General features: G+C 34.3%; 1 protein-coding gene across 2 annotated transcripts in view; it reads right to left on the bottom strand.

The window, feature by feature from the left end:
- Positions 1-27,432, bottom strand: part of LOC136839309 (probable glutamate receptor) — a 28,062-nt gene extending 630 nt beyond the window's left edge. Inside the window, exons 1-14 of one of the 2 annotated variants that reach the window (XM_067105179.1) lie at positions 27,276-27,429; positions 26,482-26,602; positions 26,168-26,262; positions 25,495-25,664; positions 24,668-24,858; positions 22,144-22,368; positions 21,423-21,550; positions 16,815-16,936; positions 14,856-15,081; positions 12,771-12,916; positions 12,321-12,419; positions 9,462-9,628; positions 8,964-9,093; positions 5,217-5,379 (exon numbers count right to left, since the gene is read on the bottom strand). In XM_067105179.1, the coding sequence (XP_066961280.1) occupies positions 5,278-5,379; positions 8,964-9,093; positions 9,462-9,628; positions 12,321-12,419; positions 12,771-12,916; positions 14,856-15,081; positions 16,815-16,936; positions 21,423-21,550; positions 22,144-22,368; positions 24,668-24,858; positions 25,495-25,664; positions 26,168-26,262; positions 26,482-26,602; positions 27,276-27,408 (2,055 nt within the window). In that variant the 5' untranslated portion in view covers positions 27,409-27,429 and the 3' untranslated portion in view covers positions 5,217-5,277. Of the gene's footprint in view, positions 1-5,216; positions 5,380-8,963; positions 9,094-9,461; positions 9,629-12,320; positions 12,420-12,770; positions 12,917-14,855; positions 15,082-16,814; positions 16,937-21,422; positions 21,551-22,143; positions 22,369-24,667; positions 24,859-25,494; positions 25,665-26,167; positions 26,263-26,481; positions 26,603-27,275 lie in introns of both variants that reach the window. The other variant, XM_067105180.1, reaches the window with a different exon arrangement.

Raw genomic sequence — 27,432 nt, 5'->3', positions numbered from 1 at the left:
AGCTGTGTGTTTGATTTACAATTATAATATTGACAAATTATTCCCTACTCTAGTATATCCCTACTTATGTACGGATTGCCATCCAATGCTACCTTTCCATTATGTGGACATTTCACGCCTCTGAGCATTGCTGCCGAATATCGACCCATCAACAATACTGGCCAGACGAACGTTAAAGTTGACATAAATATTTCCATTCTTTTTTAATTATATATATATATATATGTGTGTATGTATATATATATATATATATATATATATATATATATATATATATATATATATATATATATATATGTAGAATTTCTGGTTCTCAGGTAGTCCTCTAGAATGAGATTATTAACCTCTCAACCCCTTACATTTCTTCATCCTGATTGTGGCCCATCACAACTAACTTCTAAGTTCATAATTCACAGCTCAGTTTTGCAAAAGCACCATGGGTCTCTACAGACCCTTCCCAAATCGGTCTGATTCGGTCAGAAATCGATATCGATTTAGGCTCTTCTCTCTCGTGTATTCCACCAGCCATACGCACATGCACACACACATATATGTGTGTGTTTGTGTGTGTGCGTGTGTATGTAAATAAGACAAATAATAAATAGACTACTAAGTTAGTCAAGCGTCAGCCTGCTCATCAAAAAGGTATTTGCAGCAAGAGTGAACTTCTGAATTTCCAACGATGCCACCACAGGATTAGGATAATAATTCGACTATTTAGTCAGTACAGTAAGAGAATGCTTGGTTCTGAACCTCACAGAAGAAAATTCAAGAAATATTCCGTGAGAATATTCCGCGTTTACAGTACTCCTTACTGGGCGGTAGCCTATAGTCTTGGAAGACTGAACTCTGCGGATGATGAGATTTATGAAAAATTTCGTACTGTATGCAACATGAGCTAACTGAACTACGGTATCAGAGAGATATACAAAGAATAAGGATAAACTGTTTGTCCAACAATTCAAGATGCGAGTAAAGCTGCTGACGACCAAAATGGGGAACACTACTTAAAAACATGAAAATAAAAGAACAACAAAAAAAAATTTGCTCTGGATAGACAGGTCTCCAAAAATCTTGAAGGTCTTCCTCTGAATACCGATTTTTTTCATGAAATTAAACAGGAGACAGACCAGTTATGTTTGTCAGCTGTAAAACATGAGAAATTTTCAGAGATTCAGCCTAACTTATCCTTTCTTAACACAATATAACCTCGCCTAGTGCACCGTAACCTGCCTTAATGGGATTTCTCTACCTTGGACCCCTTGACCTGACATCGGGTAATGAGTTCACCATGACAGGGGTCTGTGCCCCCTGGAATCCAATGGGGCTACTCCCCGCCTGAACATGATTAATTCTGTCATTTTAAAACAACTACACACATCTCAGCACATCACACAAAACACTACCTACTAATATTCACTAGTAAATAAGGCGACACATGAAAAAATGATGAAATCTGTGCACCACTGTGTGGATAACTATTTATTTGCCACAAAAGTGATAGAGAAGAAAGTAGTTCATATAGCTGAGGTACATATATACATACATACATACATTATATATATATATATATATATATATATATATATATATATATATATATATATATATATATATATATATATATAATATACAGGGGTATATATGAATAAATAAATACATACATATATATAAATATATATATGTATGTATGTATGTATTTATTCATATATACCCCCTGTGTATATATATATAAATATATATATAATATTCTAACTGCTACTGTGTTGTTCAATTTATTCATTCACAAGCCAAGAGTTCTTCAAGCCATTAGCCCATGGCCTTCTTCAGGGCAACAATAGAATTATAATGGAACAACGGCAATAAGAGCTGCGTTGGGCATGCTGCCCTTGTGATGGGAAGGAATGGCACCCTAGGGAGTCTGGGATGAGCTTGGTCTGCAGATTGCAAGTCCGAGGGATCGAGAAAGCCTCTAAATAAAAAGTGTATTGTATCAGAATGGCTGCAGGTTTTCGGAGATTTCTGTGTAGCTGAAGAATTCACGGGGGAGCATCCTGGCCTATGGAAACTTTTAATCTTCATTTTTCCGAACTTCAAAGTTTGTTAAATTTTCATTTTGGATCATTTTCTTCCATGTTTTTGGCTCTTCTCGCCTGTATGTATAGTGATATGTAGTTTATAGCAATCTAGTGAAGCCATGGGTCGATGGATCAAACACCGGCCAACTTAGGAATGAATGAACTGTGTGTGTGTGTGTGTGTGTGTGTGTGTGTGTGTGTGTGTGTGTGTGTGTGTGTGTGTGTGTGTGTGTGTGGATACCTCACCAGTAAGTCCCAGAATTGATACCTGTTTTATAAAGACCCAATTTAGGCCTGCTACCAGACATATTTATTTTGCTTCTGTTCATTCAAGTATTGAACTGTGTGCATGGTAGTGAGTCGAATTTGGTATATCATAGCCTGGTGGAGAAGGGTCAGGCACTACCAACCTTCCGTATTTCATATATATATATATATATATATATATATATATATATATATATATATATATATATATATATATATATATTATAAATGTGCATATCATATATATATATATATATATATATTTATATATTGGCGAAAGAAGGTCCTAAGAGGGGAGTCCATGGCCATGCCATCATCTATTTGCTTATAAACTTTCCCATTAAAAATAAAATGTATCTGTGAGAAAGTTCCAAGAGCTTTTAGAAAATATTTCTGGTAAAACCGTTATAATTGGTATTCGGGGTAGGGAATAATTTTCCGAGGATAATATCAATGGTTTCGAAAACAGGGACATTTGTAAATAGGGACTGAACATGAAAAAATACATACATAGACACACCCGCACGCACACACACACATATACATATATATACATACCTACATACATATATATACATATATATGTAAATAATAATATATATATATAAATATATATATGTATATATAAATATATATATGTATATATAAATATATACATTATATATATATATGTATATACATATATATATATGAAATATATATATGTTCATATATATATATGTATATACATATATATATGTATATACATATATATATATGTATATACATATTATATATGTATAAATATTTATATGTATATACATGGTAAAACATATATATACAGTTATATGTATTGGTATATACATATATATATATATATGTATATACATATATATATATATATGTATATACATATATATATATATGTATATACATATATATATATATATATATGTATATACATATATATATATATATGTATATACATATATATATATATATGTATATACATATATATATATATATGTATATACATATATATATATATATATGTATATACATATATATATGTATATATATATACATATATATATATATATATGTATATACAATGAATATATACATATATATATATATGTATATACAACATATATATATATATGGTATATACATTTGTAAATATATATATATATGTATATACATATATATATATATATATATATATGTATATACTATATATATATATATGTATATACATATATATATATATATATATATATGTATATAAAAATATATGTATATACATATATATATATGTATATACATATATATATATATATATGTATATACATATATATATATATATATATATATATATGTATATACATATATATATATATATATATATGTATATACACATATATATATATATGTATATACATATATATATATATATGTATATACATATATATATATGTATATACATATATATATATGTATATACATATATATATATGTATATACATATATATATATATGTATATACATATATATATATATATGTATATATGTATATATATATATATATATATATATATATATATATATATATATATATAAATATATATGTATATATATTATATGTATATATATATATATATATATATACATATATATATATATATATATATATATATATATATATATATATATATATATATATATATATATATATATATATATTATATATATATATATATATATACATATATTACGTATATGTATATACATATATATATATATATATACATATATATATATATATGTATATACATATATATATATATGTATATATATATATATTGTTACTTCTTGGTTGATCATGTATTATTCAATTTACGTAATTTTTACGGCCCTGCAAACCAAGATTACACGTAACCTGCCACTTGAAGCCAAAAGTTAACCTCAAAGACAGTCGTTAATTAGCCAAAGGTCGCCAGTTAAGGGTTATTAACCTTAACAAAGAATATTTGAGATGAATTTGATTTTAAACGCAATGGTTCTTCCAAACATTCGGACGCGAGGCATACAAAAGCATCGAGATTTAACCTGATTTTGCTTACCCTAAATCCTAGGTATTTTACTGGAATAACGGGGTTGAAGCTAACAATATAATAATTAGGCTTAATCTAGACTTCGTAAACACATATACCCTAAGTGGTGGCTGAAGGAAGAAAACAAAGAAAGAGTTGGAAATACAGAAAAGAGGTTAAAAGAATGGACGAAGTTTCGAACAGCACACGGACTATACCTTAAAGACGAAGCGTTGGCGCGCATTTACAACGGACGTGCTGAAGTTTGGGTGTGTGTTTCTTGCTCCACCATTCACTAATAAAATAATAGACAAAGGCGGGGACAGGGCCACCTTCCAGACGTCTGCTCGAGACGGCGGCTAGTTTCTCTCTCTGTCGTTCCCTGACCGGCCTGGGTCAAAACAGGCCTACAGTCATGCCTTAGGCGTCTATGCTCTGTTAAAAACATTCGCCACAAGAGACAGGTAGAAAGGAAAAAAGGACTTTAGGACCACCTATTCTTAAAGTTGAATATGGAAATTTCTCCTATGGGGTTAAATGCCTAAATGCTACCTATTCCTTTCTCCAACGGATGTTAAAGTTTGAACTGAAGACGCTCCTAATGCGGACAATGGCTTTTCCCGGTCTTGGTCAGGCTGATATTATTTACAATCAAATGTTACGAGGGCGAACAGCAGTAATATTTATAAAATATATATATATATATATATATATATATATATATATATATATATATATATATATATATATATATATATATATATACAAATTCCTATAGGAAAAACATTACTAATATTACCACTGATATCTTAACGATATAGGAGAAAACGGCTTCAGCTTCATTAATTATATTACTCCGGCTATAGGAAGAACGTCTTTCTTTCAACGTAAAACTTGAGTCTCTCCATCAGCAGGACCAAGGAGGATGCCATTAATCCCAGGAAAAAGAAGTAAAATGCAGCCTGTAATTAAAATAAAGTTGTTAAAGCTTTATGTTTCTACCATACTATGCTTGATTAGATTTTATAAATATATACGTTACACGCAAACATAACAGTACTATATCTTTGGTGTGTGATACACAAATTATATATATGCTCATATATGTGTATATATATATATATATATATATATATATATATATATATATATATATATATATATATATTATATATATATATATATATATATATATATATATATATATATATATATATATATATATATATATATATATGTACATATATATTAGCCGTAATGCCACTGGAAAAAAGAGGCTTTTTCTATGTCATAATTTTAGACTGAATGTTATTCAAGGAGAGAGAGAGAGAGAGTTTTATCAATCGTATTTTTCCAACAAAGCTTTAAGCCGTTTCCTTGACCATGGGTGGCTCCCAAGAAAATAAAAGACACGATCATGGCCACAGTTGTGCTTAAACCGCTGAATTGTGGGTGAACTCCTTGACCAGAAAACTTCCACCACACAACCTGGTTTTTAAACCTGAATAGAATCCTCTCTTTTCAAAACCCTGCCATTAATGAAGAAATTTCCTCTCAGGTGGAAATAAAATCCACATTGGTTAGAAAACTGATGTTCAAACTGATCCCGCTAACCAGTGGGTTTCGAATTCCATGCTTTTCAACCATCCACCTTCCCTGAAGCCCTTGTCACCTTTAGCGTTCTGCGGAGAAAATTATTTCCATCATTTACCCCTCAGCAACCTTTCACTTCTTCCCATTTTCAGTCTCTTAATTGCCCTCCTTATATCCTTAACAGTAATTTCCACAAGCATTCTAACCCAATCCACTCTAGTCTCATTTTACTCTTCCTCTCTTCTGTCTTCTTCATTCAACAATTCCTCTAAGCAATTATTCCACTGACCCAGGACTACGACCTCTTCCGATGGTATTTTTCTATCTGTATCTTTTGTTCTGGGATTCATTTGCTCATTAACCTTTCTCTCTGCATTCGCCTAGTCAAGGATAACTTATTCTCCTCTTAGTCCTTACTCTCATTCTAACCTCTTTTTGTATTACGTGCCTCCTTTTTCACTTTCACCTTCATAGCTACCTTATTCATTCTCTCGTATTCCTGCATGCAGTCCTCCTTTCTGTCTTAAGCCCCGTACACACTATGCATCATGAGGCGCGCAGTGTTGAACAGATGTGTTGAAAAACCACTTTTTCAACATGAGGCTACATCACCATTGTGTTGATGGGGCAGACCGATTTCAAAAGCCTGCGCACTGCGCAGTGATGCATCAGCAGTCGGAGCGGTACGTTCCGCTCAGCTCCAGTGCCAATGGCTCAATCACCACCACCGGCCAAACTCCTTGAATGGACACGGACCAACACAAAAGGAATACTGTATTTGCCCCTCCCTTAATCCATTAATTGCACTCTGTATATCCCTTTCAACTTTCTCTTCTCAAACATGTGACGCTTTACTGTCAAATCTGGCCGGAGAACAAGTGAGCAGTGTTGCAGTACAATTTGGCCGCTAGTAATTTTATTCAACACCACTACTACATCACGTGGTTGATACATGATGCATAGTGTGTATGGGGCTTTACTGTCACGTCTTAAATAAACTCCTTCTATCCTTAGCTAATTCCCTTCTTATTACCTCATCTCACCACTCTTGGCTTTATTCCTTCTACCCACCTTCCTGTATACACAAACACTACCTTCTCGCTTCATAACCTCATCCTGGAATTGTGCATACCCTTCTTGTACTCCTTCACCCTCTCTATCTTTAACCCAAGCCCATTTTTATACGTCTTCTCATTATAATGCCTCCTTGTTTATTTATTAGGAAACTCATTTGTCTTGATTATCCTTGCAGCTACATTTTCACCTCTTCTTCTCCAAATTGAACTTCCATTGATCTTTACTTTTGTTTCAACCTAATAATGATTATACAGACCTCCAACCACACTTTTTTAAAACATTCTATCCATCATCTTGCTTTTCCCTCTGGTCTTGACTAAAAACCTGTAACACAAGTGCTACTCCCTGCCTAGCTCTACACGTTTCAGCTGCCCGAAACACCACTTTTCCTCCCCTCTCCTGCACACGTTCCCTTCCCCTTTGCCTTACTCACATCCCAAACATTCAACTTGCTCACTTTAACCAAATCAGCATCACATCCACTCTCATTCAAAACTGCAAGACAATCATCCTTTTATATTTATTTATTTTGTTTTATTTATTTATTTATTTTTTTTTGCATATAAACACAGAAAATGGGCATGTTTTGGCTTTAACACAACACAGGGCAGCGAGAATGTTATGTTTTCCCAGAATTCAACAGTAGTGACACTGTAACTGCTGATGGCCTCGTGTGAAGAGGCTTAGCTACCATTGCAGGGGATTTCCTCCCCAAAAAGGGATTCACATTTCTATATTTGGCTCTCCTCCACCTTGGGGTGTGTAACAACTGAACCCAGAACCACTTGCGCTCCCTAGGCCAAAAAACTCCTACCATTTACTACCAGCACGGGAACAGTGTACACACGCTGACACGCACATAAATTATGTGTGTGTATATGCGGTATATATATATATATATATATATATATATATATATATATATATATATATATATATATATATATATATATATATATATATATATATATATATATATATATATATATATATATATATATATATATATATATACATATACATATGAAATTTTATCACACGTGACTTATATACAATCATGAAGTTACAAATGCTGTTTAATATTCAATTATTACTTCTGAATATCCCCGATGGGAATGATCACCGAAGGGGAATTTTATGTGATAAAAGGATCAGTAGGCCTACCATCGGGACCCGGCGGTACTGATCCATTTATCACTTATAAAATTCTCCTTCGGTGATCATTCCCCATCGGGGATATTCCCGAAGTAGCGTGAACTGGATATTAAACATTTGTAGCTTCATGATTATATATACACATATAAACATGCACACATACACACACACACACACACACACACACACACATATATATATATATATATATATATATATATATATATATATATATATATATATATATATATATATATATATATATATATATATTAATTAATATAGAAATGACTTTTTTATTACTAACTGTGGAATGGAACTGTAAAAGAAATTTAAAACATGCACTGTATAACTCAAGAATTGGAAGTCGAGGGCTGTTCCGGAATAAACAAATGACGTTCCGATTAAGTAACAACAAAGCAGTACTCTAGTCCATAAGGCAATCCTGAGAAATTAGAGAATTCGATAATATTCTGTCAAATAGGGCCGTGCTTTCAAGTATTGCAATTCGAACACCAGCTAGTTAGAGTAGTATGTCAAACTCAAATTTCAGTTTTCTAAACAACGTGGGTTCAGTTTCCGCCTGGAAAAAGGGAATTTCTTTATTCCTTTCCTTCTTCAGATTTCAGTGTTTTTGGTGGTACAGCAAGGAAGAGTCACAATCGGCTAACACTATCTTGACACAATCTTTACAACGTTGCACAAAGACTCAAAGACTAACCTGCAGGTGATTTAAGGTAATGGCGATACTTTTGTTCTCTGTCTCTTCAACTGACCGAACTGCTTGCGTATTTCTGTAAAGGTCATCCGTAATTTTGCTTATCAGACCACTATCTAGCATTCTGAGCACCCTGAAAATACACGATTATTTAACCTTTTTCTGTAAAGTCAACTTCAAATATGAGGTTTCGAATCTAGTAAGAGAAGCAAAATCGTCAATATACATGCTCTGAATATACACATTTATATATATATATATATATATATATATATATATATATATATATATATATATATATATATATATATATATATATATATATATATATATATTATATATATATATATATATAATATAATATATATATATATATATATATATATATATATATATATATATATATATATGTGTGTGTGTGTGTGTGTGTGTGTGTGTGTGTGTGTGTGTTAGGTTCTGTAGGCTTTGTACCCTCTTCACGAAATGCACTTGCCGACTTACACGGAAGAGAGCCTGTCTGTGACGGGAGAACCTTTCTGACAAATAGCCCCCAGATTCGATGGGAAAATCTTTTCCTTGCTGAGGTGGAACTTGTCCTTTCCAAACGTCATCACGAACACACGAGCGAAGCTGTCACTGGTGATGAATACGAATTTCTCCTCTAGGGCCTGCCAGTAATATTTTGAATCATAATTATGGTCCAGCTATTAGTAATCTGTAAATCTGTATCAATATCGTATGTTTCACCATTACTCATAATAATGGCAATGGACTACTGATACGAAATAAATAACAGAATCACTAGAGAAACGTGGTGTTATAATTAAAGATGGGTGAATTGCAACGTTCATGCCAATGCCTTGTTTTTAGCACTCTACCTTTCCCTCGCCCTCTGCTACATCATTCATACTGAACTTGCCAAATGAAAACTGAACCCAGAGAATACAAATATAATAAAGTATATAAGAAAAAAGAAACTATGGAAGTTAAACCACTTTACAAATCTGTAAAAATAAAAAGCAGTCGAGGAAAAAGTAAGAGGGCAAAGGGTTCCATCTTAAGAGCCTGACTTCGAAACACTGCCTCAGAGGAGGACTGTCCCACAAATATGTATCTTCACTACAGCTGACAGCCCCAGAATTGGGAACAGCGTCAGGAGGGAAGACTGTTTCACAGTTTTACAGTCACTCCATTTGAAGAGCACCAGAATCAGTTATAGTGCCAGGAGGAAGGATTGTTCCATAGTTTGTTAGTCTCACTCCAACTGAAGTTGCTTGGCATCAGGAACACATCCTTAAAAGAGGATGGTCTCGCAGATTGACAACCTCACTGCTGAGAGCCCAGGAGGGAAGACTATTCTACAATTTTACAGTTGTTCCAGCAGAAAGCTCCAGCACTTGGAACACTGTCACGATGGATTTCTGACTAACAGTCTTATGGACTCACTCCAGCTGAAGAGCACCAGAACAAGGAAACCTGCCAGGAGGAAGAACCGTTACACAGTTTGATAATCTCACTCCACCTGGATATCCCTGTCATCAGGAATACTACCAGAAGATTGTAAGACTGCCCCCCAGAATCTGTAACACTGCCAGGAGGAAGATTGTTACATAGTTCCACAGACTAACTCAAGCTGTAGAGCACCAGAAGCTAGAATGCTGCCAGCAGAAAAGATTGTTCCACAGCTTGGCAGACTCATTTCAGCTGAAGAGCACCAGAATTGGTAAAACTGATAACTTGGAAGACTGTTCCATAGTGTTACAGACTCATTCCAGCTGAAGAGTACCAAAATTAGCAACGGGAGCCAGTTCAACCTTTTACAGACTCACTACAGCCGAAGAGCAACAGAATCTTGAATATTGTTGAAAGGGAAGACTGCTCCAAATCTTTGCAGACTTACTCCAGCTGAAGAGCACCAGAATAGGGAACACTTAACAGAAAGGAAATTTATCCCACAAGTTCTACATACTCACTCCAGCTGAAGAGCACCATAATTGGGAAACGTTGCCAAGAGGGAAGATTTCCACATTTTTACAGGCTCATTCCCGTTGAAATTATTAGGAACACTGTCGGGAGAGAAAACCATTCCACTTTGTTAGTGAAGGGAATAAAATATTTCTGCCGTTGGGAAGTTGGACATTGAGGAGCCTCACTCACCAAATTGTGGATACACTAACTCAAAAATCACATGCACTAAAGGAGGTAGTGGAAGGAACATAGTGCTTATTGAATATCCAACAACGCTGTACATAAGGATTTTCAGGTGGATTTCGATGATGAAGCCTTAATTTAACATTCAGAAGATAGCTTGGAGTCGAAGGTAATTATCACAAATTTTAAATACTGTGGACCTTACATAAAGTGAATAATGAAACAGTACGATAGTACAAGACTGATCAATCAATGAAGTCTTGATTTAGCTGTAGCCAAGTATTATACCAAACCAGCTGCATCATTTGCTGATTGTTTCTAGATATCTGATAAGGGCGATAACCAGATCATTTTGGTTTAGAGAGTGAATAACGGCATCGTGAGTTGCATAATCTGCCTACCTAGTGTATTACTCCAAAGTCCAATAATCATATTCCTAGTAGAGAATAAAACCAACAACACAGATCAAAGAACACTACACTGTGGAGCGTTAGACGTTACAGGTTCACTGATTTTCCCTTTACAACAATTACCTACTACTGGTCACTTACAAACTGTAAAAGAAACAAAGTATGTAGCCTAAAAAAAAGCCAGAACTTATAAATGGGAGCTTTTTAGGTAACAAGCCAAAGAGAGCACTGCAGCTGAGGAAGTTTGAACTCGTCCCTTGACACTGTTTCCTTAAGACGGAAATCAGAAATATCTACACATTCCAAAGACCCAGTTTTTCCCTCTGAGCACGCCACCTGTCAGGAGGGAAATGCCTCGACTCAAGGTCCATACACGGGTTTTAAAAGTAACTTTTAAGAACACAAAAGGATTGGGATGTGACTTGATTATCTACATAGAAGTTATTGCACCTTTCTAGGCCCGTAGTTGTCTCTTGACACAGAAGTCAGAAAATGAATGCTGCAGTGGCGTTCCTTATTATTCTCTTAAGCCACCAACCTCTCTGAGAAAAAGTTTTATCTTGCTAAAAAAATTAATATCCAATAAATTATTTCCAAACCTATAATAAGATGTACATGTATATTATTTCATACAAAAAAAAAAACATCACTGTTCAGGATCCAAGTACCAGCAGTTTTGCCCTTCTCAGCAACAGCAGGTTGATAGTTTTGAAAAGAACACAGTCTTTTCTAGCTAAGAATATAAAAACAAAATTAGAAGAGGTGTTCCTCATTAAAGAATCAGTTTAGAAATACCAACCCGTTTGGCTCCGGTGTAAAGGTTGTCAACGAAACTTTTCGACCTGTCTTCATGATTAAAAAGATCCCAGGTCTGCTTGAGAACCCCCTCAGTAGCGGACTGAAAAGACATGAGAAAATTATGATTAGTTTGGTAAAAGCCGTGGATGATAATAACATTATTTTGTGTTTTCCAGTTTTTGACCTTTAAGCATTTTCCTTGAACATCTACCCCAATCTGTTTTTCTTGTTTATTAGCTAAATGTGCTAAAGCTTCATATTTTTCGTTTTCGTTTCCCTCACATTGTTATTACTTGGTCATTTTTGTTTAAGAGGATATGCACTGTGGCTTTATTGTGGAGTTAGTTATTTTCATAGTCGTCCTTGCCAAAGTTTGTGGGTTACGGCTAGGCCACCCCCTGAGACACCATGGGCAATGGGGATCTAAGATGAAATGGCTTAGTATGTGTACCTTAAAAAGAGCTTCATAGTTACTTCCTCCTAAGGTCCCCACAGTAAAACCTTCTTTGACGGCCCTAGGGAGGTCTTGCAATGAGTCTATGGGAGTCTCGTAGGCTGGGATGGCCAACACGGCTGTTAACATTCCTGAGTACAATGCTGCAAAGAGGAAATACGTTTATAGATAGATGATCATTAATCTAGTGTATTTATACAAATGTTTTAATGATATCTGGGTTAATTATAATGAAAAAATCTCAGTTTATCACATCAACATGTACGTGCAAGAGCTGGCACTCTTTTTAATAGGACGTTTGCCGACGAAATGTGTAATGTTTTTTTACATAACACGCGCGCACACACAAATATGAAGATATATATATATATATATATATATATATATATATATATATATATATATATATATATATATATATATATTATATTTATATATATTTATTTATTTATTTATTTATATTTGTGTGTGTGTGTATGAACTTATATATATATATATATATATTTATATATATATATATATATATATATATATATATATATATATATATATATATATATATATATATATATATATATAAAGTATATGGGAGTGTAAAGGTGTGTGTGTTTGACGTTCCTCCAGCAACTGGAGAATATCCGCATCAAATTTAAATCAAACTCAGCGAGTCTGTAAAAAACTCATTAAATCACTATGGGTTCGGCCCTTATCCCAGTGTCTTATTATCTCCAAAGAAACAAACCTATTCCCTGGAAGAAGTAAGTAGTCTTACAGTGTCTTACAGTAATCTTACGTGTCTTGATAATATAACTTTGACGACATTTCTTCCTACAAAATTCCTCAAGTTCCTGGTGGACGCAGATTTCCAAATTTCTCGTCCCTGGTTAATTAAACTTGCAGGAAGGCCGTCATACGCAAATAGAATTCCTCATTTAAGTCATACATAAAAAAAATTCCTCAGTTTCGTCATACATAAATAAAATTCCTCAGTTTCGTCATATATAAATAGAATTCCTCAGTTTCGCCATACATAAATAGAATTCCTTAGTTTCGCCATACACAAAAAGAATTCCTCAGTTTCGTCATACATAAAAAGAATTCCTCAATTTCGTCATACATAAATAAAATTCCTTAGCCTCGTCATGCATAAATAAAATTCCTCATTTTCGTCATATATAAATGGAATTCCTTAGTTTCGCCATACATAAAAAGAATTCCTGTTTCGTCTTACATAAAAAGAATTCCTGTGTTTCAGCATACACAAATAGAATTCCTCAGTTTCGTCATACACAAACAGATTCCTCAGTTTCGTCATACAAAAAAAGAATTCCTCAATTTCGTCATACATAAATAAAATTCCTGTCTCGTCATACATATATGGAGTTCCTGTTTCATCATACATAAACAGAATTTCTTACTTTTATCGTATATAAATCGAATTCCCCAGTTTTAACAGCTTGTCAAAAAATCATCCCCACAAAATAAGAGGCGAGTTCCTGGTTAAGTAACTTTCCCGAAAAAGTCTTCCTACAAAATTTTTCAAGTTCATGTTAATACCGGTTGCAGGATAAGTCTTTCTAGAACATTTAACTCTCTTCTTAATGCATCTTCTAATAGAACGCCTCCAATAACATTCTAAGTTCCTTATGGGCCAGATTTCAAGAAAAATACCGCACAGTCACTCAGCTCAAAATTATAACCAAACACGAATATGGAAATGCAGATCTTAGCGTGGTGAGACAACTGTCATCTATAATTACTTTAGGGTGGGATGTCTTGCCAATAATGTTGCGGTCATGAGAATTGTACCTTTTGATTAGCACTCGAAAATGAATTGAGCTGCTCCGTATAATCTACATGTTTCCTTGAGAATACTTTACAAAATCATTAAAGATAACCCCATAGGGAACAATGACCCACCCGAAAATCGGACATTTTAGGCTTGCTGACAAAATGGTATATCAATTCTTAAACGCCGGATTATCAAGCGTGCTTATTAGCCAAGGAACACAATCCAGGTATTTCTCCGTGTAAGGTAACATCTGCAGTTCAGTGTCGATGTGATTTACAAAGAAAATGTACCTGCATTTACTGCGCAGAAGAAAAACCAGAACAAGAGAACCACTCGGATTTGCAGCGCGTCCTCAGTCATCAGGTTGCCCTGATTGACAATGTTTCGAAAAGTGTTGAATTGAAACCACTGGAAGTCAATCTTCACGTCAGCCCCCACGAACTTATTGAGGAGATGCGACATAACGTACACGACGGGTCCCATGAGCAAAACAGTCAACGTAATGCAGACCCAGATCTGTCGTGGAGAAAAGGAAAATCGGTATCTGAGTGAAAGTGGCCCAGTTGTGAAATAATACGCGTAGATGTGCGTAACCTGCAAAGTCATTCTTCTGTCATCTCACCAGCTGGAAGATTTTCAAGTCTTTTGACTTACCCCATATCACTCTTCACTTACTATATTAGACGACAGTTTCTTATATAGTTATAATTAAATCTACCCTCAATAATAGTAACAACAGCAGCAAAGCAATGATAATTATAGTCACCAATTATGAACATGTTTACTTAGTCGAAAATATAAAATAAACCCCATAACACGAGGGCGCATACCTTAAAGCAGGTGGAAAAGGAAAACAGTATACGTGGTTTCCGATATTTGTTTTGGTTATAACATATTTTGGTGTAATATTACTTCTGAAAGAAACCTAAGGATATATGAATGGACAGCAGACAGAAGTCATTAATACGAATGATTATTATTATTATTATTATTATTCAGAATAATAATAATAATAATAATAATAATAATAATAATAATAATAATAATAATAATAATGGACAGCAGACAGAAGTCACTAATACGAATTATTATTATTATTATTATTATTATTATTATTATTAGGCCTATGCTTACGTGGCAGAGATTACTATTAAAGCTTTGATAATCAAAACAAGTTTTTCATTAAAGATAAAAGATATCTGGTATTATAGTATAAAATAAACTCTAAAACAGGATTTTACGGTACCCAAAATTCCGGTTACTGCCTCCGGTCCCTTAGGATAGCGACCAGGTTTTTTGGGACCTAATCAGGGCGACAATTAAAGGGTGGGTTCACACTCAATTTCCAACATCATCCGGTGAACTTTCGTCTTATTTGTAATAGTCCATATTACCTGCTTTGTTTATTCAACTTTGAATCCTGCAGTGGCGTCACACTGACAGCCGACTGAGTAAAATGCAATCAAAATTGTCTTTGCATGGAGAATTGGAATCGAAATATAAAATTTTGGCCAAAGGCCAAACCCTGGGACCTATCAGGTCATTCAGCGCTGAAACGGAAATTGAGAGTAAAAATTTTAAAGGTGTAGCAGGGGGAAGATCTCGCAGTTCCGCTATGAAACAATTGTCAGGAGATTGTGGAAGTGAGACGCAAGAAAGATAATATGAACGGAGGTACAGTAAAAAGAGTGAAAGGGGTTGCAGCTAGGGGCTGAAGGGACGCTGCAAAGATCCATAAGTAAATTAATGCCTTCAGTGCAACATGCTCCGTAGGGGGCAAGTGCCATCAGTGCACCTCATGCAGTGCAATGTAGGCATTACTTACGGTTCTTTGCAGCGTCCCTTCGGCCCCTAGTTGCAACTGCTTTCATTCCTTTTACTGTACCTCCGTTCATATTCTCTTTCTCCCATCTTACTGTCCACCCTCTCCTAACAACTGATTCAAGTGCAACTGCAAGGTTTTCCTCCTGCTACACTTTCAAACCTTTTACTGTCAATTTCCGTTTCAGCGCTGAATGGCCTTAGTTGCCCCAGTGCTTGGCATAGGCCTAAAATCTATATAAATCAATTCAGTTAAACATAGTAAGGTGTACTGATGACACTATCCCCTTATGGGATTTACATGGTGAATGAATAATTTTTCAGGTACAAAAATAATGAAAATACAAAGTAAGCCTAGCGTTTAAGCGTTATAAAACAGCAGAAAGAAGTAACATGCGCAAATGCAATAGGAAATGCTAGATTCATACCTCGAGCCCGAAGGGACTGAGAACTGAAAGAGCCTTGTTCTTTTGCTTAGGAGATCTTGACAGTAACAAGTATCGTCCAGTGTGGTAGGTAGCAGTGAAGTCCACAACTCTCATTCTGTTATCTGTGAAACGAGGGAAATAATGCGCAATTAGTCCTGGTAGACATATGAGTAATGTTATGAAGTCGGTTCACTCTACATGTGGCACATGTGCATGCATCCAATGCGTATATGTATGTATATGTATGTATGTATATATATATATATATATATATATATATATATATATATATATATATATATATATATATGTATATATATATATATATATATATATATATATATATATATATATATATATTATATATATATATATTTTTTTTTTTTTTTTTTTCATGATGTTGCCTTTTAGTATGTATAGCATTCCATGATTTTCATGTTTACTACTCTAGTTATAATGTATTCTGGGTAATGGTGATAACTGTTGAAATATCATAGGTAGTGTAATGTCAGATCTCAAAAGAGTTAGTGATTTAGATAACTTAACAGTGTAATTTAGAATTAATAATACATTTTAATAATAAAGTAGTATGTGATTGCTCATTTTGTCCCCCAGCAACTAGTGTTCTGTACTCGTGATTTCATATGTCGTGTTTTGGTTCAGTTGTCGTCGCGAAAGATAACGCGTTAACAAGCAAGGGAATGGCAATCTGTTCATGTAAGGTTTTGTCTCATATGATAAAGACGAATGATTTCGCAATGTTTCTTGTACTGTTCTGGAAACCAACTTTGGTTCTTCGTCTTGTTTTGAAAGCGTGCCGTTTTTGACTAGCCAGGTGCCGTCTATTTTGATTGTGTTGAGATTTCGTTAAGAGCTTCATCCCATATGATTTTCTGGTAAAGACGTGCGCCTTTTTGAGAGTAAATGCATATGTCTCAATCGATTACATCATGTTTTGTAAGATTGCATTGCTCTGGCAATGACGTCAACTGATTGTTTCATTTTTTGCTGGAATCCTAAAGTTTGATTCATTCTGATTTTAGAGACTATTCGTATGGTTCCCTCTCTCTCTCTCTCTCTTTCCTCAAAAGAGAGAAATTATTAACATAAAAGATTTGTGTTGTCACTGGTATTAACCTTAGATTTTGAGATCTGAATGTAGGAAAAGTGTGTAACGGCACCTAACAAAAAAGTTTGTTTTGTGAATCTCAGGCAGCTGCATTTCAGGTGATTTTGCAAAAGTTTTTGCAAGCTTGTGTAAGGTAAAGTGAATTTTACTTATTATTACCATGGTATAATAAGGTATATTGAGAGATTTTTGCCTTAGTGAAATTGTTTTGGTAAATCTTTTGTGTATTTTTGTGTGTTCTTGTATTTGCAATCTCTTGATTTTTCACATTTTATATACTGGTAATTTAACATTTATTTACTTAGCAATTTAAATATTTCTTAATAATTTAACATTGCATACTTGATTTAATTTTCATTTACTAAGATTTTCTTTTCAAATCTTGTGTAATTCTTAATAGTTTAAGTTTTGCTTGATTAACTTAATTTCTTGATAAATTAAAGTTTCTGTGATTTAGTTTTGTTCAATAATTTAACTCAAGAATTAATTAAATTTTCTGTTGTTTTCAAGTAATAGTAATTTTTTTTCAGCCTGTGATTTCTAGTTGTGTATATATATATATATATATATATATATATATATATATATATATATATATATATATATATATATATATATATATATGTGTGTGTGTGTTCGTGTATGTGTTTATGTATGTATGTATCTATCTATATATATATATAGACATACATATGTACTACATACATATATGTGTTTACAAACATATATATATATATATATTGTATATCTATATATATATATATATATATATATATATATATATATATATATATACAAATACATATATATATAATGTGTAATGTGTGTGTGTGTGTGCTTGATTTTAAATCACAAAAAGGTAAAAACATGGTGATTATATGAACAAAGTTTCAACCATGAAGGAAAATGAAACAATGAAGATGCTAAGGGAATACAAAAAGGTTGGGTGGTCACATAACGGTCAACAGATTAACATCCCAGTCTACCACCCACATAACGGTCAACAGATTAACATCCCAGTCTACCTATCGGTGTTTGTTCCTCTGTATTCTATCTTTCAAATCTTTCTGGAACATAATCATGCGCTTACAGTAAGAAATCTTAATGTAAGCCCAGGATTATTTTCTTTTGACCCTGTACTGAAACATATGTTCAAGAAAGAATTGAAAGATAGAATACAAAAGATTACCAATAGGTGGATTTCGATGTTAATCCTTTGACCATTCTGTGACCTCCCAACCTTTTTTGTATTTCCTTAGGACTTATACCCGCCATATATATATGCCCTTGTCTCTGTATATCTTTAGTTGCTGTGCCCATGTCTTGGTAAGACGAAAGTACTTAGCATCTCCATTTTTCACTTTCCTTCACCTCCTGAAACTTTGTTTGCGTATATATATATATATATATATATATATATATATATATATATATATATATATATATATATATAAATATATTAGACAAAAAAATCCACAAATGAAAGAGAAACATTGCAGGGCTACGAGGCCTTCCGGCTGTCGTCACAAGTAAAGGACAACAGTCGAAAGGCCTCACAGCACTCCAGAGATTCTCTTTCCTTTGTGAATTTTGTCTTTATTTATATATATATTCACAACGTTCCATATTTTCGTGATTCAGTTATACACACACACACATATATATATATATATACATACATATATATACATATATACATAGAGAGAGAGAGAGAGAGAGAGAGAGAGCAGGAGGCTGAGACTACAGGAAGCTTACTCTTGGGGTTAGGGATGTAACCCTCCAACCAACCCCCACCCCCCGTTTTCGATGTCTTCAACCCTTGAAAGAGGAGCACATTATGACCAAAAGTGACCTCATGTTAAGCTAAGGAGGGTTGTCCATGGGTTAAATGGTTATTTGGACGTTATTTACCCAAAATAATGGTTTTTATGATTAAGGTACATATACACCCCAAGCAACGATCCATATGCAATATATATATGTATATATATATATATATATATATAATATATATATATATATATATATATATATATATATATATACTATACATATTGTATATATATATATATATATATATATATATATATATATATATATATATATATATATATATATACTATACATATTGTTATATATATATATATATATATATATATATATATATATATATATATATATATATATATACTATACATGTATATATATATATATATATATATATATATATATATATATATATATATATATATATTACAATATTAGAAAACCAGGGATATATATATATATATATATATATTACAATATTGTGAAACCAGGGATCCCCCCCAAAATTTTCAAGGAATTGTTTGGTACCAGCCCCTCAGGGATCAAATGTCCTAAGTGCATTTGATCCCCAATATCGATAGTACTAAACTCATCTTTCCAGTTTCAGTAGATGAATCACTGTTTCACTTAGTACTAGTCCTTCAAGGTATCAAAGATGAAGCATATTCATATGGAACAAGCCCATGGGCCACTGACTTGAAATTCAAGCTTCCAAAGAATATTATGGTGTTCATTAGGAAGAACTAAGAGGAGGCAAAGGGAGATACATAAGGAGGAGATCTCGCTAACTAAAATAGAAAAAATAAATTAATAAATTAATAAATAGATAAAGATGTATTAAAATACAAGGAGAATTGTATTAGTGCAGTAATGCATTGCATCTTCGCTTGAATTTCTGAAGTTCCAATTGCACGACATCCTCTGGGAGGCTGTTCCACAGTCCAACAGTGTGAGGAATAAAGGACCTCTGGAACTGAGAAGTTCGACAGCGAGGCACATTTACTGCATATTGGTGCTGCTGTTCAGTGAATCTGATTGCTCTCGGCAAAGTAAGGGGATCAGGGATCAATTGTGAATGTGAAAGATCTCTGTTGAAATACAACTTATGAAAAAGTGACAAACAAGAGACCATCCGTCGAGGGTCCAAGTCATAACTCCTACTATTAGGAAACAGAAACCTACCACCACGGACCACTCTATCTAAAAGAGATAAATCTCTGGAAGAAGCAGACATCCACACGAGAGAACAGTATTCTAGTAAAGGAAGCACAAAACAGCTTGCATTGATTTTATCACTGTTATAAATATATGAGGCCTTATGAACAATACCTAACTTTTGTGCGGCATTTGTGGAAGACAAGAAATTTGACAAATATGTTGTAAGTGAAAAAAAGGAGACCTGCATTGAAAAGACTTAATAACATATACTTATGCATTTGAAAAGAATTCCTTCTAATCATGTTTCCTCCGATTTCCTTGCTGTTCCCAGCAGAAGAAATAGGAGCACCAATGTGGGTCGTTGCAACAGAGCTCGTAATCTCCAAGAACTTTTCTGCCCCTTAGTACTAACAAATAACAAATATCAAATATGTACTAGAAATTCTACTAAAGCAACAATCTTACCCTTAGCAACAGGTTCGAAGAAAACTTACCCGAGTAGGACAGTCCTGAAAATCCCATAGCAGCTTCCCGCCTAGCCACCATTCCAACGATTCCTGTTACGTTCCCATCCGGCAAAAGACCTCCCCATACATTGTCTGTTGAAAGGTATGCTTTGTATCTGTAAGGAGAGAACTGTACAGTGCAGTTGAAATGAGAGTAGAACTGGGCATACAATTATGAGCATGGATATCATTTCGAACAGACTGCTTACGCAGATTTCACAAATGAAGCCTCCTGGTGTTAAGAATGTAACAAGAAGGCTCCATTTTTACCTTAAAGTATTATGTAAGAAAGAGCAACACACTGAAAACTGTCTTTAAATGTGTACAGCCTATCAATAGTGCTTCTAAAACAACGCAGTATGAAAACCGACAGCATGACCTGAGCACGTGTTTAGTATCACCCAGTTTGCATTTTACCAATTTTTAAACTTAATGTCATTCATTTAATTTACCTCAAACAAATGTCATTCATTTAATTTACCTCAAACACCATAAGCCCAACCAGAAATCAAAACTTCAGCAATGAGAGTCGTAAATGAAACTACGATTTCGCTGGGCGTTCTCGTTTTTCCTAGGGAATGACCAAGCATTAATGCTCATGGTATGCAACAACTTATGGTATCTGCTGTGCATCTCGTCCCATTCCTTATGCTACACTACCCATCAAAACATACCTAAGCCTACCATAGAATGGGGGAATATCACTTACGTAAAATTCAGAACAGAACTCAGGATGTTCAGAGTTTCTACTTCACCACCTGCCAGAAGTTCAACGCTCCCGTCTGGAAAAATCCGGCCCAATTTGATCAGCATGATGATTTCCTTGACAGCCACCTTAAAATGGCGCCCACTCAGGCTGTAGGGCGTCTGCGGTTCTTTGGAGAGTATCTCCTTCAAGTCCTCTGTGTTTTCCCACAGGCCTTTGTTCTTAAATCTGCAATAAACGAGATGCGAGTATAGAATCCCTCTTGCTCAATGAACAGAGGGGAGAAAGTGAACGAGAACTTTAAGGTGAACAGACGATTGTTATACAAGAAACTAGAGGCAGCTAAAAAAAATGAACAAATGGACCTTAGACTGAAAGATGCAAATGTAGAGGCGCTGTATGAAGTTAATGCAGTCCTACATCAATGGAGAGTAGTATGTGATTTGCTGAATTTGGAGGACAGAAGAGAGTCACAGATGAGTGACTGAAAATTGGATCGGATTAGAATAAGATTGAGAATGCTCGTGAAAGGTACTGCTAAGGATGTAAGCGGGACTGACCAGGTTTATAAAGTAAATCTGGGCGAGGGAAAGGTTCCAATGGAATGGGTGAGAGGAACAATTACTCCACTGTGCGAGGACGAAGGTAACAGAGGACATAACACTACTTAGTATACCAGGAAAGGTGTATGGTAGATTTTGATCTAAAAGGTAAAAAAGATGACAGAAAAATTGATAGGAGAAGAACAGACAGGGTTTAGACAATGAAGGGGTAGTGAAGCTCCAGTATTTATTATGATACAGATACATGACAAGTTTGAAAGTAAATGGAAAAGAAGCTGTACGATTGTGGTGTACAAGAACTAGAGAACGCCTATGACAGCCAACACAGAAGCAATATGGAGGGGTTTGAGAATGTACGGTAAAAAAACGTCACTTAGGGAGAGCGATGAAAGGTCTGTGTGATGGAAGCAAAGCGTGTGTTAAAATAAGCTGGTGGGAGAGTGACGCACTGCGACGCGTCGTTAGGTTTGTTCTACATATCATTTTTGTTAATAAATTTGCTCTACTCTGTCAGTTTCTTTTGTAGTAATATACTTCGACTACTTAATTGTTTTATTTCTCTTATTTTCACGTTCATAGACGAATGGTAAAATATATTCTTATAATGGTATTTATGGCAAAATAAACATTTATTGGAAGTTGATTACCAAACACATTTCCTCCACTTATTTTCATCATACCCTAACACACCCTTCAAGATGCATATTGTCAAGAATGCAGAGATATTTACGTCTCGGTAAACATTTCTGACGTTGCCCCACTATATATTTTAATCTAATTATAGATTATAGATTAAATGATCTAATTACATAGTTTTAATCTGATTACAGATTAAAATACATCACTATGGGCGGCCACCAGTGAATGCCAGAAGGGGACATTGTTTATCACAGTTCTGATCTCTCGGTTAATGAAATAGAAGAAAACTAGATGCGATCAGTACTCGCAAGTGCCTTTCTTGTACGGATACATCTAGTGTGGTCAATACTCAGCCCATTCGTCATATAGATAGTTAAAGAAGTTAAAGATCTAGTGTCTATTGAAGGCAAATATATGTCGCTCTTGTGCCTACTATACCTCTTGCCAAATTATCCACGAAATTAATTCGGTCTTATGTGAATTTTAGTGTAACGCTAAAGCTTCTTTTCGGGTGACATCAGTCTGATAGTGTTTTCACCACCACATTTCAATCAACTGATTAAAATACTCAGTTCATAATTTATTTGAACCTTCAACAGAATGACGCTTATAATATTTTTGACATATAAAATTGAAAATTGAAGTATGGTTCTTTTCTTCAACGAAATTAATTAACACGATCAGTATTCTTTCTGCTAAGTATTGGAGTTGTTCTTACATCAATGGCACCGTAATAATCAAGCCTTGTCTCTCGAGTCAATTTTGACAGGAAGTGACGTCGGGATCATAGGCAAAGCCACTTATTCTTCATCCAGTAAATCTATCACGTCCTTTCTCTGGGCCTATGGCTATGGATGATAGAATAGAAAAGAACATAGAATTTAGGCCAAAGACCAATCTCTGGGACCTATGAGGTCATTTAGCGCTGAGAGGGAAACTGAGTGTAGAAAGGTTTGAAAGGTGTAACAGGAGGAAAACCCCGCAACTGCACTATGAAACAATTGTTAAGAGCGGGTAAGTAACGAGATGGAAGAAAAAGAATATGAAAGTCATAGGAATGAAAGGGGGTTGCAGCAAGGGGCCGAAGGGACGTCGCAAAGAACCTTAAGTAATGCAGCACTGACGGCATTACCCCTCTACGTCTACGGGAGAGACTATGAGGTGACAGAACGGGCAAAAAGATACTGGATACCAGTTATATGCGGACGCCTTTGAGACATTGTTTAGCTTAAGAGATGGACACTACATGTAATTACGCAATTTGCAGTTTGATTCTGATAGAAATTCTAAATATGTCTGATAATGAGTTTATTATTATTACTCACCGAGTAACTCCGTACGTATCAATAGAAGGAAGATAGTAGTTCAAAAGTCCATCAGCAGTCTTGACGAAGATGGTAACTTGAGCGCCTTCGTTGACAAACTCCTCAAGGCCGGCAATTCCGCTGTCAGCGTCGCTCCCTTCCATTAACAATACCCACTTGACCAGGTGAGTCTTGAGCATTTTTTTCCTCATCTGGTGACAATGAGAAGTTTTGAGCACTGGGTGCTATACATATGTTCTCTGCCTTTACCCTCATATATTTTTTAAGAATATACAATAGAATATAATATTTAAGTAAAAGGCCAAGCACTGGGACTCTGTGAGGTCATTCAGCGCTAAAATGGAATTTGACAGTAATACGGTTTGAAAGGTGTAACAGGAGGAAAACCTCGAAGTTGCAATAGAATCAGCTGTTAGGAGAGGGTGAAAAGTAAGAAGGGAGAAAAAGAATATGAACGGAGGTACAGTAAATGAGTGAAAGGGGTTGCAACTAGAGGCCGCAAAGAACCTAAAGTAATGCCTACAGGGCACCGCATGAGGTGCACTGACCGTCCTAACCCCCTACGGGATCCATATCCTGTTGTTTCTTTGATTAAAGGACAAAAGAGGTTCTCCTCTCAAATGGCTTCCTAACACCCAGAAGGCTACCTAATCCCACATCTACTCAGTGAAGATTAACACTATTCCAACTACTGTATTTAGTTTGCCGAGTGTTTTTGCAACCCTACCCCACACCCTCTAATGTCAGTAGCAACTACTGCTATATTTACATTATACAACTATCCATATATTAGGAAGCAAATTCTGAGGCTCAAACGCCCTTCTTACCATCTCGAAAGTGCAGATTATATTAGCAGGTGTATCCAGAAGCAGCAGGAAGTTCTTGCCCGTAGACAAATCAAAGATTTGACGAAAGGTCTCAGCCTTTCCATCATTTTCCATGTTCATCAGTGCGACGAACTCCGCAGCTACAAGTTCGGTCAATTCGTTTATTACCTCTGAAGGAAGAATGTTTAGAATCAGTAGTTTGGAGTTTTATAAGGGAAGTTTTGAAAGATTTTGCACCTAACGCATGCATGTGGCGTTAACAAACTTGCTTTTGTTTCTGAAAAAGAGGAAGCTAGCAAGGCTCTAAACATACTTGTATGAAAAATAGATCTAAAAAGGTCTAGCTTTTATAATGACTGAAAGCCAAAAGGTCAGTTAAGCTTTATTAAACATATTTTCATGAAAGAAAATTATATTTTGTATCTGTGAATCAAAGGAAGTACAGATTCCTGTAAGACATTAATATAGAAACACAATGTAATTTGTACCTCTGCATGTTTCATAATAGGCCCTCTTAAATGTAATGACGTTTTTCCAAACTTAATTGATATGAAGCTAGCTTTAGCAGTTCGGCGGAAAGCATTAGTTAAATAATCAAGAGAGCTTAAAACAACTGCAAGCTACTTATTTCTAATCTTCCTCTCAGGGCTAAGAGTCACCAGCATCATCTTACCTTCGTATTCCTGACCATATAAAACAGTCACACCTCTGTTACTATTCTGCGGGATAGCCCTTACCAATTTGAAGACGTCATCTGCAGAAATAGTACTGACGGATTGAAAGGAAAAATAAATTAACTGTAGATGAAAAGATTTTTTTTTTTTTATAAAATCGATGAGATATTCTTACATGTACAAAGAGAATAATGCAGATGAAATTAATGCAAAGATTCTTGATCATATTTATGAAATACTGATAAATGTTATAAGGTACAGAAAAAGATCAGTTATGCAGACCAGTCACAACGAATTTTAAGCCTTCACTAACCTGTTACTACGGTCAGGAACCATGATACTTCCAGTGGCACTGGGATTCGCCCTCAGGAGGTGCCGAGTCCTTGTGCTTTCACGTGGCCAAGATCCTGACGCCAGTACCATGAAAGCCAGAACTAGAAATCACAAAAGAGGGCGAAAAATTAAGGACATCCGGATAACAAGGACTGTTACGTTCGACTTTTAAAAGTTCTGTTACTTATATCCAGCTGTTTGATGACGAATTTAGTAATAAAATCCTTATTTTTCAACAAGATCACAAGATGCTGAAATAAATTTCGCTGGTATGTGGAGTCACATCTCAGTTTTCTCATGGAAAAGTGATATTACTTCAGGAGCTCTTGGAAAGAGGTGTAAGATTTGATCTACTGCAAAAGAATACCCATCTTTGTAAAATGCAATGTACATTTGTATATTTATAAGTTTTGTGTGTAATAATAAGAGCCTTAGGATATTGAACTTCATATACATTATTAAAATATCTGAAACAAGAAAATGTGAAACAAAATTTATGAAAATATAAATAAGACATATACACCAATAAATATTTATATATTATATATATATATATCTATATATAGATAGATATATATAGATATATCAATATATATATATATATATATATATATATATATATATATATATATATATATATATATATATATATATATATATATATATAGATAAATAGATAGATCAATATAATATATGTATATATATATAAATGCAAAATAATATTCTTTACTAAATTATAAACTGTAACGAAATGTTTAGGAATATAAACATAACTTGTGCAAAAATTATTCCTCACTACTGGAAACATCCTCTCCAAAATTGAAAGAACGAATCTGGAAGGACGGAAAAAGCGAAATGAAAAAATACAGAATATTATCAAAGACATTGATTGTCTTTCAGTGATCATGAGTTTTCACCTTCCTTACTGCTG

The sequence above is a fragment of the Macrobrachium rosenbergii genome, chromosome 6 (assembly GCF_040412425.1).
Source record: "Macrobrachium rosenbergii isolate ZJJX-2024 chromosome 6, ASM4041242v1, whole genome shotgun sequence".
Lineage (NCBI taxonomy): Eukaryota > Metazoa > Arthropoda > Malacostraca > Decapoda > Palaemonidae > Macrobrachium > Macrobrachium rosenbergii.
Note: the sequence above shows the minus strand (reverse complement) of the source record. Positions and strands in the feature narration are given on the sequence as shown.